Genomic DNA, 17,379 nt, shown 5'->3' on the forward strand with positions numbered 1-17,379 from the left:
ACTTTTATTTTTATAGCTAGGCAATAAGCTACATTGAATGAGCTTTGCGTAGTGTTTAAAAAAAAAAAAAAAAAGCTATATTTTTTTTGGGGATCACCTCGTAAACTATATTAAAAATAAAGTATATTGTATTTGGGGATATCCCAAGATTCCCGAGTTACAACTCTGACACTAATCGATGGTTGGCCGAAAAAAGAGAAATAAAAAAATAATAATAAATTACAATTTTTGTTTTGGGAAATAATAAATGGCATTCAAAGAAGGCGGACGGTCCCACGCTGTGAGAGAGAGAGAGAGACAGAGAACCCCAAAATGTCAAGTCTGCGACCCCTCCCTACCCACATTTTCAAGTACCGCTGCGAGGGCCAGGGACTCACACTTCTGCCATTTTGCTTCATTTTCTCGTCTTCCCCTTTTCATCCTCTCTCCCTCTCCTACCCCTCTCCCCAGCCCTCTCTCTCTCTCTCTCTCGTCCTATCTTTCTCCAGTCAAAGGTCCTTCCTTTCATTTGCTAATTGGGTTGTTGTGAAGTCGTTCATGGTATTTTTCATTGGAAAATAAATATGTTTCTTGTTCGACTTCTTCTTGCTTCGACCGTCATGATGGTTTGCTTTGCGACGTTTGCTTCCGGAGCCTTTAAACTGCCCGTTGATGAAGAAGGTATACACACAGATATATCAAAGCCTTTTTGTTTTTGTTTTTGTTTATTTTTTTTATCGATTGACATATATAGATATATATAGTCCGTTAATCCAGGAGTGAATTTTCATTGGGTTTGCTTAATATATAATTGTGGATTTTAATTTACAGTGCAAGCTTTAAGTGTCATATTTAATACGTTGGGGAAGAAGGACTGGAACTTCTCTGATCCATGTACACAACCGACGGCCGTAACAGCTGTGATGGCTGCTGTTACCTGCAGCAACTGCGTCGTCAATGGCAACGAGTCATACCGCGTTGTGGGCATGTACGTTGTCATCTCTCTTTCTCTGATCATCTTCATGACGAGCTGTTTCATAAGTCTCAAATTAGAGATCAGTGTTAGATGTATGAAAAATAAATTTATAAACCAACACGAGTTAGCTTTTTATGTTTAATTTATTTTACAATAAAAAATATTTTATAATTTAAGGTATTCATATAATACTACTTGTATGAATCAATCATTTTACGGGAAAAAAAAAAAAAAAAGACTAAATACTTAGACAAGCGGTCAAAGAATAACACCGTCTCATTCTCAATTGACAATTTTAAAATACAATCATATCAATTTTTAAAAAAATTTTAAACTCATGAAATCAAAAGTAATTTTTAAATAAAAATTTTAAAATATATATTATTTTATTTCATAATTAATAAATAATTTATTTTTCTTTTGATTGGTTCTCACTTATGATCTCAACTCTCAAGCGGTGAAGCTAAAGGTAAGAATTGCCTTCAAAAAGCTGCACGCTTAAATTAGAGAAAGGATGAACCTAATACTTTTTATAATATTTTGTATAATTATATTTTAAAATAAAAAATATTTTGTAAAATACCTCATAAAAATATTCTTATTTTAAAATATAATTGCGAAATATACAGTAAAATTAACGATAGCTTGCCCAATCATGCAGTGAGCCACCAACACCGAATTAATTTTTTTTTTTTAGATATCCAAACTTACATTAAAAATCATCATTACACAGCGGCTTGATCAATCCAAAGAGCTTGATCCGCACAAGCAGGTACAAAATCCCACCGTACTTGAATATCAACTATATGCCAAGCATATCTAGTTAAACAATGAGCTCAGGAAATCTGTGCATCAAATGCTTTACATCTTAATCAGATTACCATTCCATGAAGATGACTCCTGTGTAGCCTGCAATTCCTCTACTAGCTGTAAACAATCGGACTCTATTATCAATTTTGGTATCCCAAGAGGCCGTATGCAAAGCTGTAAACCTCTTAAAACAGCCAATAATTCAATTGTATTAGTCCCATCCACTTCCTCTTCCATCTTACTCACATCCATTACAACCTTGCCTGTAGCATCTCTCAATATCAAACCGACTCCTGCTAATTTCCCGTCCTTTTCAAATAATAATTTTTTAATATTAAGCATGATATATATTTTTTTTTTCTTAACGCAAACCCCGTAACATTATGTCAAGGAAGTTCTAATATTTTAAATGCATTAATTGTATCAAAACTCCAATTGGTTTAGATGGGCTCAAAATGAAGCCCATACTTTAAGGATTGGTTTGGATACCCAAATTTAAACTATCTTATTTTATCTCATCTCATATAATTATTATAACTTTCATAAATTTTCACACAAAATATAATAAATAATTCAATTTTTTTAAATTTGAAAATAAAATTAATATTAAAAAATTATATTATAACAATATTTTATTCAATTTAAAAAAAACATTTTATCTCATCTAAACTGTGTTACCAAACGAAGCCTAAATTGAAGATAAAGGTTTTTCTTTTTTAGATAAATTTAAAATTCGGTTAATTAAATTATCTATTACAAGTGTAGTGCTACTATACCTCCTTAATTTGTCCACTTGGTGTGCTCTTAGTGCAAATTGCACTTATCTTTTTTTTTAAGTATTTTTTAAACATGTTTATACATTTTTAAAAGTTAAAAAAAATATCAATATACTAATAGTCACTTTCTTAATTAGTAAGTAATTTTTTTTAAAAAAAATTAAATACATGAGTGGCCAAAATGAGGGGACAAAATAGAGGGGCTCAAGACCAAGCCCATACTTTAAATTGAAGATAAAGGTTTTTCTTTTTTACATAAATTTAAAAATAGATAAACTACATAATACAAAATAGTTTCTTTATACAGGGATGTGTGTTGTTCATTATAGATTTTGTCACGATCAATTATACTTTTTTATATGATATATTTTAAATAATTATCTATTCAAATAGTGAAATCATTCCCCGCATGTCAAGTATAATTGTATTTAATAAAATTAAAGATGGAGAAAAGTATTACTATTTTAATATGGCTATTGTATTAAAAAAGAGTAGTGATAGAAAAATACTTTAAAACTTTGTTTTAAATTGATGTCATCTTTAATAAATAATGATACTTGAGTTTATTTTATTAAAATGTCCTCTATTTAAGATAAAGTTATTATGAACAGTGCTTGTAAAAAATGGTTCTGTTTTTATCATTTTCTCCTGATAAAAACATAATTATTTAACAACTTTGTTTTAAATTGCAGGTAAAGGTTTTTCTCTTTTAGATAAATTAAAAAATGGTTAAACTATATATTACAAAATAGTTTCTTTATCTAGATATGTATGTTGTTCATTATAGATTTTGTCATCATCAATTACACCTTTTGATATGATATATTGTAAATAATTATCTAGTCAAGTGGTGAAATCATTCCATGCATGTCACGTAAAGTATACAAAGATGAAAAATAGTATTACGTATTCTTTTAATATGGCTATACTACTTTAAAAAAAAGAGTAGTGATAGAAAAATCTTTTACAACTTTGTTTTAAATTGAAAACAATGAAACTTAAGTTTGTTTTATTAAAATGTCCTCCAATAAAGTTGTGAAACAGTACTTGTACAAAATGGTTCTTTTTTAATATCATTTTTTCGTGATAGAAACATATAATTATTTAGCAACTCTGTTCTAAATTGATGGCGTGCATTTTTATAAATAATGATATATGCTCTACAGTTGCAATGATGTTTTATAAAAACATTTTTGTCCTTATCATTCTCCTTTAAGAAAACCGTTCGAATTTCAGATTTCTCAAACGGCAGAATCTATCAGGCACTCTTCCTCCAGATTTGGTGAAGTTACCTTGCCTGAAAGATTTGTAAGTTTATTGTACGTGTATTGTTTTCTTTCATCAACTAACTTACCTATAGAACTCATTTCTTCATCTCCCTGATCTCTCATATCTGCAGTGATCTTAGTGGCAACTACCTTAACGGTTCAATCTCTTTGGCATGGGGCTCCATGCAGCAGCTGGTCAACATGTACTCTCACTCCCTCTGATATTCATGTGTCTATTTGGGTTAACGTTGTTCCATGTGTGCGCATAGCTGTACGTTATATATTTAAGATATGGGGTCTTATCGCAGTTCCCTTTTAGGAAACCGATTAACAGGTCCTATCCCTAGAGATCTTGCAGACATCAAAACTCTCAAAAGCTTGTGAGTTTCGATCGCACCCAATCTTGTTTCAATATTTGAAGAGTTTTTTTAGAGTATTACTAATTAATGTTATCGAGGAATTCGGTTTTCTTCTTCGTAGGACGGTTGAGTTCAATCAGCTTTCTGGAAATCTTCCTCCAGAGCTTGGGAATATGTCCTCCATAGAAAGACTGTAAGATGAGTTTTATATTCTCAATTGCAAGTTCCATCTGATCTCTTATTTTAGGCAAGAATTATGTGGATTGAATTCTTTGTAGAAAAAAATGTTGAATCCTGATAATATTGCTGATAATTAAGCCATTGGATGGATTAGTACTTTTACTTGTATATTTATATTTTTATCTGTTGTTTTCGATTGTAGTTTACTCAGCTCGAATTATTTTACCGGGGAGCTACCTCCTTCATTTGCAAACTTGACCTCATTGAAATATTTGTAAGCTTCTAATTATTTCTTTTTATATACATCAAGTTTAATTTCCACATGCTGAAATTTCAAGTTACTAATTTTTGTTCCTTTTGAGATACCCATGACATATTTTTTTTTTTTTTTGCATCCATCAATGATCAAACGGAAATGCAGTCGGATCAACGACAATCTTTTTTCTGGACAGATTCCCAGTTATATTCAAAATTGGAAAAATCTTAATGCACTGTGAGACCTTATATATTCCTTGTTTGTTTGTTTTTGTTTTTTAATTTTTGAAAGATCTTATTATTACGAAAATTGTGTATTATCACTCATAAAATCCAAAAATGGCAACAATAGATCCATTCAGGCAAGTGGTTTGAAGGGACCAATTCCTTCCCTTGATCTTTTGAAAAGCTTATCTGACTTGTAAGTATGAATCCTTATTAATCCCTCAGCTATATAATATAATCGAAACATACACTAGAAGAAAGACGATTATTTGCAATGAAAATAATTATTTATAGAGAGAATGGACTCATTTTAATAAAAAAAATTATTATTTTCATTGTAAATAATCAACCAACCATGTATAAATTTTGTCTTGTAATATATGATTTGAATAACGTATAATTGTTCTTTGTTGAATTTTGATATACAGGAGAATTAGTGACTTGAATGGATCTGACGTAACTTTTCCGTTGAAAAACATTAACGTATCACAATGGATCGTACTGTGAGTTAAATATTTGTATATATATATACACATATATGTTTTGACCGGTAACATAATTTTCCAAAGTAACAATCCTTATATGTGGCTACTAAAGTTTTACATGATTATTTACTTTTTTGCAAGGATACTGAGGAATTGCAATCTCACTGGACCGCTACCCGATCAAATATTACCTGGGAGAACGGATTTTCAAATCTTGTTAGTATAGTACTTCTTGATCATCTTCCACTATTTCCTTGCCAGTTTTGTGATATTTTAGAAACCTTCGTGAAATATTTTGATTGAAAGAAAATTTATTTGTACTGCTTGAAAGGATTGCATGGAGTTGTTTGTAAAATCTTTTAGGGTTCTATATATTTATTTTCTAATTCAGCTAGTTATAAATTCTCCTGCAGAGATCTCAGCTTCAACGGACTAAGTGGAGAAATTCCAAGCAACTTTACAGAACTACAAACTGTAAACATGTAAGCAATATTGTAGAAAGAAATTATAGATTGATTTCATTCAAAAGCTGACGATTAGTGGCATCAGCATGGGGATGTAAAAGGCCGGCCGGCCATTAGAATAGCCTGATCAATTAAGCAATCTCTTAACTCACTTTTCTAATTGAATAATAAGAATGTTTCGAAAGATTTGAGAATTGTGAGAATTTGTTTGAGAATAGGTTTTGAGAAATGAAAGAGAAGAAAATGATTAATTTTTTTTTAAATTAATTAAATATTGTATAGGCATTTGTGGAAGTGGATATATAAATAATTTTTTTTTTTAAATATACTTTTTTAATATTAGTTTTATTTTGAAAATATGTAAAACTTGTATTGATTTTTGTATTTGAGTAATGAATTAGGTTAATGATTAGATGGAAATCTTAATATTTAAAATAGAAATTTTTTTCAATGTTTAAATAATGTTTTAAAAAAAGTTAACAAAATTTTGAAAATTTTATGGCTTGCGAAACATGGTCTAAGTCCACTCTACTTTCTGTCATTTTATGTAATTTATCATATTCACTCTTAATACGTGTAGAAACACTCATTTATCCTTTTAAAAGGCCTAATAAGAGGAGTAGAGTAATTTCTTATAAAGTCCAAGATGAATTTGTTCCTAAACCATGTGGGACTTCTCAATACGCCCCCTCACATGTGGGCCGGTATTTCCGGTACCATCATCGTGGGTAGGTCGTGGAAGTCCATCATCGGTCATAGTTTAACCTGGCTCTAATACTATGTAGAAACACTCATTTCTCCTCTTAAAAGGCCTAATAAGAGGAGTAGAGTAATTTCTTATAAAGCTTAGGATGAATTTGTTCCTAAATCATATGGGACTTCTCAATAATATGTAATTATCAAAATGTGTGCCCTGTACCATTATTGATATTTTTAGCATTTTGAGCCGTGAGGTACAGCATTGACTTGGCTCATGACATTATAAATACTGATTTAGCCATTTCAATGATCTGTTCATAGATTTGCCTCATCAGGGACAAATTTACCCAGTCAACGCTGTAATAATGCACAAAACTACGTACGTAACGATCGATGCTGACTGGTTAACACTGATTCTGTACAGATACTTAGCCGGCAACTTGTTAACTGGACCAATACCTGCTTGGATGCTGAAATCTAGAAAAGCCATGTAAGCTTCTCTGCCAAATTCCATATCTATATTTGAGCTTTCTTGGAATATTGCGTACGTGTTAGGCTAGCATTTAAGACTATAAAATTAAGAAACGTTCACTTTGTGAGAGTTTTTCCTTGATCCCTATATTTAAAACTTGATTTCTAAGCTCAAAGAAGAGTACATAGATCTAGCACTGGAAAATTCTACACGATCATAAATACACTACTGATCAGTATCACATCCCGACTTAAAAATGGATGAAAGAAAAAGTGTTCTCACTGAAACCGAGTTCTGCACAATTTTGCCAATTATATATTCCAGTATCTCATTTTAAATTCGAGGATCATATATTTGTATTGCTGTATTTGGTCATCCAAGTTGAAGGGAAAGAGCTAGCCTCCTTATCCTGGTTTCAAATCGAAGCTTGTTTTGGTATTTGTTTATGTGATTAGAAGCAAACATAATTATCATTTTAGGCAGTATATTTGCTAATCTTTTGTATAATGCATTGAATATGATATCATTTTTCCAAGAATTTGATGATCTATCATGTATGGTAAAGTTATGATGATCTGATCATGCTACATCACGGAAGTTGATGAAACATGTTGCTTCTTTTGTGTGCAGTGATCTTTCATTTAACAACTTTACAATTGACAAATCGGAATTATCATCATCAAGTACTTGTCAAAATCGGTAATATCCCCAGTAAGATCGACTTTCATCTAATAATGAGACGCGCTTGCATGCATGGTCACATACATATCCTCACTGAACTTTTATCTTGATGTTATTTTCCTCAGGATCAATTTATTCAAGAGCTCTTTAATGGGCAATGAAACGTAAGTATTAGCTTCACCTATCGAAAGTATGTTTCGTAAATTTTTCTGAGGTAAAATTTCTTGTGGGATATATTTAAGAGTAATATTATATACCACACTCTTATTCTATTTTCATCCTACTAAGTGAGATGTGGTACATTCATTACTATTAAACGATAAAAAAATGCAATAAATGATCATTCAATTGTAATAAATGTGCCACATCATATTTAATGAGATGAAAGTATGATGGTAATATAGTATATAGAATTTTCCATATATATAATATATATATATCTATGTCACAAATCTAATTTCGTTGATGTTACATTAATGCTAACTTGTTGATCTGGACTTTCATCGTGCTATGTATGTACGTACCGGTGCAATAGCATTGTTTCATGTTCGGGGAGCTTACCGGATTGTCCACAAAGTAAGTTGAAATGTCATATACTTCCTCTAGATTGTCAAATTCTCGTGGTTACAATTGGGTCAGCAGTGTAACATCCTAATTTGCTTTTCCTTGTCTCGGCGGAAGAAGGGATTAGGACCTTATATTTATAGCCAAAATGCGTATAATTTCTGATCAACAATACCATATTGTTCTTAACAAAACTTCTTAAAGTTAGTAAATATATAGATTTAAAAAAAAAACAAAAGAAAAATGACGGAAAGAAATAGGCGAAAGATCATATGTTGAAATTTCGTATGAAATTGTAAGGGTTTTCTTCTTTTTACCCCCACCTTTTTTTAATGAAATTAGGCCTATTTTGTCTTCCCGATGAACAAGTACTGTGGCTAAAATGTTGCTTTTTGTCTCAGATCGCCAGTACAAGCTTCATATAAATTGTGGCGGAGGAAAAGTAACCATTAATGAAACTACTGTATTTGATGCTGATAAAGATCCAGGGGGACCTTCAAATTTCTTCCTCGCGCAAGAGTACTGGTCGTCTAGTAGCACTGGTCAACTCATAGACGATGCCCACCTCAACAAAGATTTCATTTTGTCAAATTTATCCAAACTCTCTATGAACACGCCCGATGCCGAACTGTACATGACAGCGCGCTTTTCTCCTCTCTCTCTTACTTATTATGCCTTTTGTTTGGTAAATGGGAATTACAGAGTAAGGCTCCACTTTGCGGAGATAGTGTTCACTGATGATAAAACGTATAGCAGTTTGGGAAGACGTATATTTGATGTTTACATTCAGGTTATTTGTTATTACCACATGATACTTCCATGCACCTTCTTCTTTAACCAATTTCCTATGTTAACAATGTTGCTACCATGAAACAGTATTTGTTAATGCATGAACATGAACATATAGGGAGAGCGAGTGCTGAAGGATTTCGATATTGTAAAAGCGGCAGGTGGGGTTCGTAAACCAAATATACAAAGTTTTAATGCTGTCGTCGTGACTAATGGTACCCTAGAGATCCGTTTCTACTGGGCTGGGAAGGGGACAACTGATATCCCATCCAAAGGAGACTATGGTCCTCTTATTTCAGCCATTTCTGTGGATTCTGGTAGGTTTTCTGTTGAATATTGAGCTCTTACATTCACTTCTAATGGGCTGGTTTGCTCACGCATCTATGCTTTTGATTTTACTTTTGTTTCTGTGGATAATTTAAGGCAGCATGATGATGCTTTATAAAGCGTTTAATTTCTTTACGGAAAACATTGATGGGTGCATGCCAAACTCATTAAATTCCATCAATCCGTTTATTTTTTTATGGTGTTCATTTTAATGTTTTCCTTATTTTGAAAAAAAATCATGCAAACTATTAAAATTCCAAATTAAGTAGTGAAAGAAAATAATTGTCTTGATTTTTAACTTTTGCAACTATCGGTCATATATTTCTTAGTGGGGATGGCTGATGATTTCTTCTATCAATTGCCTTGACATTCATTTTAAACTATAACTCCTAAATATATATATTTTCAATGCAGACGATGAAGCTTCAGGTATGTCTATAGGAGCAGTGGTTGGAATTCTTGTTGCTGGAGCTTTTGTTATAATATTATTTGTTGTGGCTATCCTCTGGTGGAAAGGCTGTCTAGGACACAGATCAAGTGCTACAGATCATGGTAGTTTCAAGGCTATTAATATTGTTATTATCAATCTGTTTTCCTTCCCTACAATTAATAGAAGTTTCATTAAAATATTTTCATCTGTATCATGAGGAGTGTCAATTCTTCAAATTTCCTAGACATACTTGCCTATCTAACTTGGCATGCACTTACCTCAGATTTAAGAGACCTAGACCTGAAAACTGGAACATTCACCTTAAGGCAAATCAAAACAGCCACAAACAACTTTGATGCGGCGAATAAAATTGGGGAAGGTGGTTTTGGTCCTGTTTATAAGGTAAGTCCGAGAAAATAATTTCTTTTGATTGATGTGATTTGAACTCTTCTTAACTATATCTCTTTCTTTTTGAAGTGTCATTATTTAAGCATGAAAAGAAGTTCATGTTTTCTGTATGCATGTAGGGCCTTATGTCTGATGGCACCATGATGGCAGTCAAACAACTTTCTTCCAAATCAAAGCAAGGAAATCGTGAGTTTTTGAATGAGATCGGCATGATTTCTGCTTTGCAGCACCCTCATCTTGTAAAGCTCTATGGATGCTGTGTTGAAGGAAATCAATTGTTGCTGGTATATGAGTACATGGAAAATAATAGCCTTGCTCGTGCTTTGTTTGGTAAAATTTTATCTTCATGCACGTAATTGCTTTGTTTACTTGTATGCATATTTACATGCAACCAATGATAACGTACATGCATGTATCATGCATGCATAATAATGGTAATAATCCTAGTTAAATGCTTTCTATTAACTTGATTGATTGAAGGGCCAGAAGAATATCAGTTGCAATTGGATTGGCCAACAAGACATAGGATTTGTGTTGGTATAGCAAGAGGTTTGGCCTATCTCCATGACGAATCAAGGTTGAAGATTGTCCATAGAGACATCAAGGCTACTAATGTCTTGCTTGATAAAAATCTCAACCCTAAGATATCTGACTTTGGTATGGCCAAGCTTGATGAAGAGGATAATACTCATATCAGCACGCGAATTGCTGGAACTTAGTGAGTTGTATTTTATAATGCATCTAAGATCTTTGCTTTAAAGAAAAAAAAAACAATTAGAGAGATGATTAATGCCTTTGATTATAGCAATGTTCTAAATTCCTGATGCTAAGAATGCCGCATGTTGATATGTGATTTTGCAGTGGTTATATGGCACCTGAGTATGCATTGCATGGTTATTTAACTGACAAAGCAGATGTTTATAGTTTTGGAATTGTTGCCTTGGAAATTGTCAGTGGGAAGAGCAACACGAGTCACCGGCCTAAGGGGGAATCTCTACATCTTCTTGATTGGGTGATTTGAATCACTTTTTTGTCTTGCATTTCTTGACTCTCCTGTTTTATTTTATTTTCTTGTGTTTGCTAATATAAAAAATGTGGACTAGGTAGAAAAATATTTCACTGACAAATATAAAATATCCAATTGCCACACTTGCACAGCAAGAATGAAGAATCAACTCCGACTTCTATTATCTGTTTCCACTTCTTCTTCTTCTTCTTCTTTTTTTTTTTTTTTTCTAAGAGTCTACAAATTATTCATTACCAGTATCCCGTTGTTACAGATTTCTCAAGTTAAAAGGAGCCATTTTCCCTCTATAATTGGCAGCTTATTCTTTGATCTATTTATGCAGGCACTTGTTTTGAAAGAGAAGGGAAATTTGTTGGATCTGGCTGATCCAAGATTAGGCTCAAACTACAGGAAGGAAGACGTTATGCGCATGATTAATGTGGCTCTCCTATGCGCTAATGTTTCTGCAGCAGTTAGGCCTACCATGTCCTCAGTGGTGAGCATGCTTGAGGGCAACGCTGTTATTCCTGAGTTGGGTCCAAATTTAAGTATCGTTGATGATGAAATGAAAGTGAAGGCACTATGGGATCATTTTCAAGATAAGAAAGAATCAAGTAGGGGAAATAGCCAGACCCAAAGTGTATTAACGGATGACCCATTCACCGGTACTACTTCATCTACATCTGCCGTTGATCTATATCCAATCAATATGGATTCTAGTTAGTGGGAGAAAAGAGTTTAGATAAATGAGCAATACTACTTTCTATTCTTAATTAGAGTGTGTCTTTAATCGCACTAATTGTTGCGACATATTTTAAGTACTTGTTGCATGGGTTAAGTTTTCTTGGATTCAAACGTTGTGGATAAAAAAGGAACGATTGGAGCTAGAAGTTTTCCTGTGGCGCAATAAATGTGAGTTGCTAGCATAGGCATATGAAAAACCATAAACTTTTATGAAAAAATCTATTTATCATTTATTTTTTTATCATCTTCACATCATCCAATGACGTGATATTAGATGATAAGTTCATAAATAAAAAATAATAAATAGTCTTTAATAATTTAATGTCACATCATGAAATAATGCGAGGATAATGAGTAGTATTACTCAACTTTTATATATGTGATACTGGTCTAGGATTATATTTCATGTTTTACAATTTACATTTCCTGATCTTGATGTTTAATTTCCTCATAGATATTGCATTCTGATTAGCTTTTGTAAATCCTATTAATTTGGTCCATAAAATCAAAAGATTTATAGCCATAACTGGCAATTTTTGACGCGTCCCCTTTTGATTTTTCCAGATTATAAGATAAAACAATATTTATGAATTTGAAAAAAACATAAATTCTCCTTAAACTATCATTTAATTTCTGAATCACTCCACAAACTATAAAATAATAATAATAATAATCTACCGCATGAAATGTAGTGTGCCACCCAATCGGGCAGCTGTGATTTCTTTCAAGGAAGAATATGGGTTTATGATGATTCATATCCTTTGCACAAATCAACAACATGCCCCTGTGTTATGAAAGAATTTGACTGTCCGAAAAATGGAAGACCTGATATTGATTATCACAAATACGGATGGAAGCATGTTTCAAAAATGGGCAGGATTAATTTAAGTAAAAAAAAAAAAGGAGCCAGCTACTACAATTATCGAGCATCGAGAATCCTCACCGAACGTTAAAAATTTTCTTTATACATTATTTTAAAATTTTTAAATATTAAAAAATCACAAAATTATTAAAAATAATTCCTTAACTATTAGGTAAAAAAAAAAAAAATTAGAGACTTAGCATTCTTTTTATTTAAATGCAATCAACCAGTTTCTTTTAGAGCACTAGCATTGGTTTCTCTATATGCATCTTTAAAATTACATTTTTTGAAAATTAGTTTTGCATATCAAGAAAAACTTCTACATTGTATCGTGCATCTTTGAACCAGATAATAATAAAATATTATTATTATTATTATTATTATTTATTTTTTTAAAATTATTGTTTTTTATATATTTTACAATCAATACTATGTGTTCAAAAATAGCAATTTCATATATCTAAATATTATTAATTTCATATATCAAAATGATGAATTTTATCAATAAATATTAATATGTAGTAAAAAACACTTTGTATCCTCAACTTAATACAAATTTCATATATCAAAACCATCTTAATACAAATTCCACAAAGTTGATTTAATGGAATTTTATTTTCTAACTCCATACTACCACACATTTTTCAAATTGCACCCCAAACTATCAAAATAAAAAATTTGTTACCGTAAATTACCTTTTTTTTTTTTCTTTTTTTTTCCCATTTTGCATCCTCCATCTAATTGAGCCGAAATCCTTAACTTTTCAAATGAGTTTTTCTTAAAATGCCTTAGTTAAGATTTAGTACAAATAAAAATAAAGAAATGAAAACTTTTTTTTTAAAGAAAAACAAAAAGATGGCCACTATGGCTGGCCACATATTTTTATTTTTACTCAATCTTAACTAAGATTTACTTGAATAGACTTGAATGAAACAGAAGGATTTGTAGATCACAAGTAAATTGGATAGATGAGACTTTTAGTTGGATGCTGTTTATTCAATCTTTTTTTTTCCTTGAGGACAATCTACTTCCATTTGGAAATTATTGTATTGATGCAAAATACATTTAATCACATATGACCGTGAAACTTTTTGGCATTTTTTTGGTGCCCTCTCGTATCTATACAATTATTTGTGTTTTCCAATAATTTAATTACATCATAGTGCCTTTTTTTCAGGAACTTTGTTTTCACGTGTGGTGCTTTTGGAAACTGACTCCCAAATATTTAATCAAGTATGTATCTTTCATCATGGAAAGGATTAAAAAATCTAGATCATTTAAATTCCCTGAGAAATGGGCATGACAGTTTCATTTATATGTGAAACTTGTAAAAATTGTAATGACCATCCTGCATGGCAATTGTTTTGTCTATTCTTCGTTCTAAAAAATTCGTCTGTTTGTCATAGCAGTCTCACTTAGGAGCTTGTTTTTACCACATGTATGTAGGAGGAGGAAGTAATTTAAGATTTTCTTTCTTTAATTTGATGGCTGCTGCTATTTTTTCAATTGCTTTGTAAGTGGTATGGTTTTATTTGATGCAGGGGATCATAAATATTACATCAACCTATGATAGCAGAACACATGACGTAGAAAGTTCTTTGGTTGCACGGGGAGATTTATGGAGGGTAGAGGCATCACACGGCAGTTCTACATCTGGAAATGACAATTCATCTCTCTTTCTTGTCCAAGCTGGACCAGTGCTCTTTATTCGTGATACAACTCTTCTTTTGCCTGTCCATTTGTCAAAGCAGCATTTGCTTTGGTATGGCTATGATAGGAAGGTATGATCAGCTTTAATTGTACTATTTTTTATTTATTTTTTAATATTTATTTATTTGTAATGTACAACTTAATTCATGCAAGCCTAAATAAAGAAGATCCTGTAAGCTCCACCCTACAATGCTGTTTTCATGGTGATTTAATGAAACTGCCTCCAAAGATATCCTGAATTTGCAGCATTATGAGCATCTTCCACTGATTTAAATTCAGAGTTTACTACCCTACTCTGTGTGGGTGTGTGTGATATTATAACTGACATAAAGAGTGCAAAACTAATTGTGTAAGAAGGCAAATAAATATATAAGCAACAAGTTTTGGCAACTTTTCTGTGCGCTTATATTGTCACCTAAAAATAAGTCTTTTAAATGATGTTTTTAGTACTCTTAAATGAACACAATGCACTTTTAACACTGACTTTGCATGCATTATGTGTAAGCTGCCTCATCTTCAACAACTTTTTAATGCGTGTGGTGAATTAAATTATGACATTAATGGATTCAGTGGCTTCCCATTTCCTCTACCACTATGTGGCCTTTCCCTGTGATTCATTACCATGGTGCTATTGTTGTGGCTTAATTTGCAATATGAAGGGATTGCATCTTGATGCTTTTCCAGATTTTCCCTCCCTTGGTTTGTACTCATTTCTTCATTTATTTAATTTTCAGAATGGAATGCACTCACTTTGTCCAGCTGTGTGGTCAAAGCATAGAAGGTGGCTGTTAATGTCAATGCTCTGTCTCAATCCCTTAGCTTGTGTAAGTTACTAATTTCTATTAGAACATTGTAATTAATAAGTGAAATTATTTATTTGATGCCTCCTTTGCAGGGTAAGTCTTTGGAGAGTCTTCCTTATAACTACTTAACTCAAAACAGAATTTATGGTTTGAGTTTGTTTATCATTAATGCTTCCTTTTCATTTGTAGGACTTTGGATGGTCCTGGTTTCTTGCTTGCCTTGCATAAATGAGGTTGAGAGTTCCAGTGAAGATTACTTAGGGCTCATTTAGATACGAAGAATATCTCAGAATAATAGTGAAATGGTTTGTGAATAATAGTGAAATAATTCGACTTAAAATGTTTTATTGAATTTTGGTAAACGAGAGAAAAAAAAATTGAATAAAAATATTATAAAGTTAAAATATTGTTTGAATATAATTTTTTAATATAATTTTTGTTTGGAAGTTTGAGAAAGTTATATAGGGTTTTGTGTTTTTTTTTTTTTAAGAAAGTTATAATGATTAGGTAATGATTAGATGAAAAAGTTGAAAATTTGAAATTAAAAAGTGTTGTGTTTAAGTGATGTTTGGAAAGGAAATATCTAAGAATATCTAAGAACAGTTGTATTTCCAAACGGGCCCACTAGTCTTTTGCATGGCACAATTGAACTCAGGACCCATCCCAACCATACCCCTCCCATTTACCACTTGAGCTAACTCAGCATGAGAGGCATGAGTACAGAAAAACAACAAACTCTAGATTGTAGAATCAATTAATGAGTGGCGTGATTAAAAAAGAAGTATGAGCATTTATTACCCGGTTATAGTTTAGTGAAATTCTATAGTACACTGAGTCTGAGGATATAAACTGAAAAAAATGAGCTGAGTTGGTCTCTATGTGATACTGGAGTCCATGAAAGTCATTTAAGTATGCTATCACATGGAAAGTAGACTAGACAATTTTACTGGAGTGCTAGCCTGAAATATTGAACTTGATACCATCAAATTCAATCTTTTTTAAAAGGATTATCCATCAATATTCATTTATTGACTTCTAAATTTCTTGGAGATCCACTAAAATCTTACGTGCCAAGTTTACTGATTGACTAACTGAAGGCATGAATGAAGTCCCCATTTCATTTGAAAATCAATTTCTATTATCATGTTCTCAAGTTGAACCATCTTGAGTTGGGGTAGCAGTTTGCTCATAATAAATTACGAAAATACGAGTAAGCTGCCAACTTCTTTGGGCGGAGATTGACACAATTTTTCTTCTCTATCTAGTCGTTTGTAGATTTACAGTTTCCAAATGGGAAGTTGACATATGTATCTGGAGAGGGGCTTACTACCTATTTGTGGAGGCCATCTACAGGCTCAGGGTCAATATCCAGGAGAAATGAGATTCAGCTTTTCTTGCAAGGTGAGATCGCAAATTCGTAACAAGCTATGGAAAAATAATTTTGGCAAAATTCATCTCATTGAATCTAAACAATGGATTCTTACACTTATGTTTTTGTAATGGAAGAAAACGTAGAAAGTTTAAAGGAAAATGATCATAATAGCTTCCTGATGGAACATTGGCATGTTCGTTATCCCAAGCGCTCGTGGCATTGAATCGATCTCTCCTCAAATCGACCTGACGATCATCACAATTCGAGCATACCCTTTCAATTTCTTGCATAGTAGAACTTGCTCTATCTCTTTTTGCTTGATAAGTACTTTCTGCACAATCCTGGCAACTCTGTGAAGTAGTATTCCAACCACTACCATTTTGATCAGTCGATGAACCCAGCGGATTGTCACGCAGTTTTCCAACGCCACTTGCAAAGGGGTTAGATTTCAGCGATTTCTGATCCTTAAACACCATGTCTACTCCATCTATAGTCCATTTGATCAGACGACACTTCAGCACATCAAGCACTCAAATCTCGGGAACTCATCCCGATTATGCAGGAACCCATGATCGATGTTGGAATCAAGAACATTTTCCGGACTTTTGGGTTCGGCTTGCGAAGATTGAGGAAGGCTAGAGAGTTCGTCAGGAAGTGGCACTCGAAACGAGAGAGAGAGAGAGGGACCAGTGTCACAATGGACGAAACTGTATGTAGAAAAGGCAACTTTATCGC

The 17,379-nt window shown here is 32.4% G+C and overlaps 2 protein-coding genes across 2 annotated transcripts; both read left to right on the forward strand.

Moving 5' to 3' along the window:
• Positions 1-326: 326 nt before the first annotated feature.
• LOC122289039 (probable leucine-rich repeat receptor-like serine/threonine-protein kinase At3g14840) lies at positions 327-12,040 on the forward strand. Its single transcript, XM_043095937.1, has 25 exons — positions 327-660; positions 811-967; positions 1,689-1,727; positions 3,778-3,849; positions 3,941-4,012; positions 4,118-4,189; positions 4,290-4,361; positions 4,551-4,622; positions 4,770-4,841; positions 4,956-5,024; positions 5,257-5,331; positions 5,455-5,529; positions 5,727-5,795; positions 6,901-6,966; positions 7,579-7,647; positions 7,755-7,793; positions 8,165-8,205; positions 8,595-8,983; positions 9,101-9,299; positions 9,724-9,861; positions 10,023-10,141; positions 10,267-10,477; positions 10,628-10,865; positions 11,009-11,159; positions 11,497-12,040. The coding sequence occupies exons 1-25, from the start codon at positions 564-566 to the stop codon at positions 11,875-11,877; spliced, it is 3,054 nt and encodes a 1,017-aa protein (XP_042951871.1). The 5' UTR covers positions 327-563; the 3' UTR covers positions 11,878-12,040.
• Positions 12,041-14,293: 2,253 nt separating this feature from the next.
• Positions 14,294-16,713, forward strand: LOC122289047. The gene is made up of 3 exons (XM_043095966.1): positions 14,294-14,540; positions 15,204-15,293; positions 16,538-16,713. Exons 1-3 carry the CDS (start codon positions 14,295-14,297, stop codon positions 16,691-16,693), a joined length of 492 nt encoding a protein of 163 aa, XP_042951900.1. The 5' UTR covers position 14,294; the 3' UTR covers positions 16,694-16,713.
• Positions 16,714-17,379: the final 666 nt, after the last annotated feature.

This window comes from Carya illinoinensis, chromosome 12, assembly GCF_018687715.1.
Source record: "Carya illinoinensis cultivar Pawnee chromosome 12, C.illinoinensisPawnee_v1, whole genome shotgun sequence".
NCBI classification, from domain to species: domain Eukaryota; kingdom Viridiplantae; phylum Streptophyta; class Magnoliopsida; order Fagales; family Juglandaceae; genus Carya; species Carya illinoinensis.

What these genes read in the sequence shown, in the direction of transcription:
- LOC122289039 (XM_043095937.1), top strand. Translation starts at nt 564, where the DNA reads ATGTTTCTTGTTCGACTTCTTCTTGCTTCGACCGTCATGATGGTTTGC. An exon ending in ATCAAAACTCTCAAAAGCTT is followed by an intron (nt 4,190 to 4,289) that starts GTGAGTTTCGAT and finishes TCTTCTTCGTAG; the next exon opens with GACGGTTGAGTTCAATCAGC. An exon ending in GAACTACAAACTGTAAACAT is followed by an intron (nt 5,796 to 6,900) that starts GTAAGCAATATT and finishes GATTCTGTACAG; the next exon opens with ATACTTAGCCGGCAACTTGT.
- LOC122289047 (XM_043095966.1), top strand. Translation starts at nt 14,295, where the DNA reads ATGCAGGGGATCATAAATATTACATCAACCTATGATAGCAGAACACAT. An exon ending in GGTATGGCTATGATAGGAAG is followed by an intron (nt 14,541 to 15,203) that starts GTATGATCAGCT and finishes TTTAATTTTCAG; the next exon opens with AATGGAATGCACTCACTTTG. An exon ending in GTCTCAATCCCTTAGCTTGT is followed by an intron (nt 15,294 to 16,537) that starts GTAAGTTACTAA and finishes TTCTCTATCTAG; the next exon opens with TCGTTTGTAGATTTACAGTT.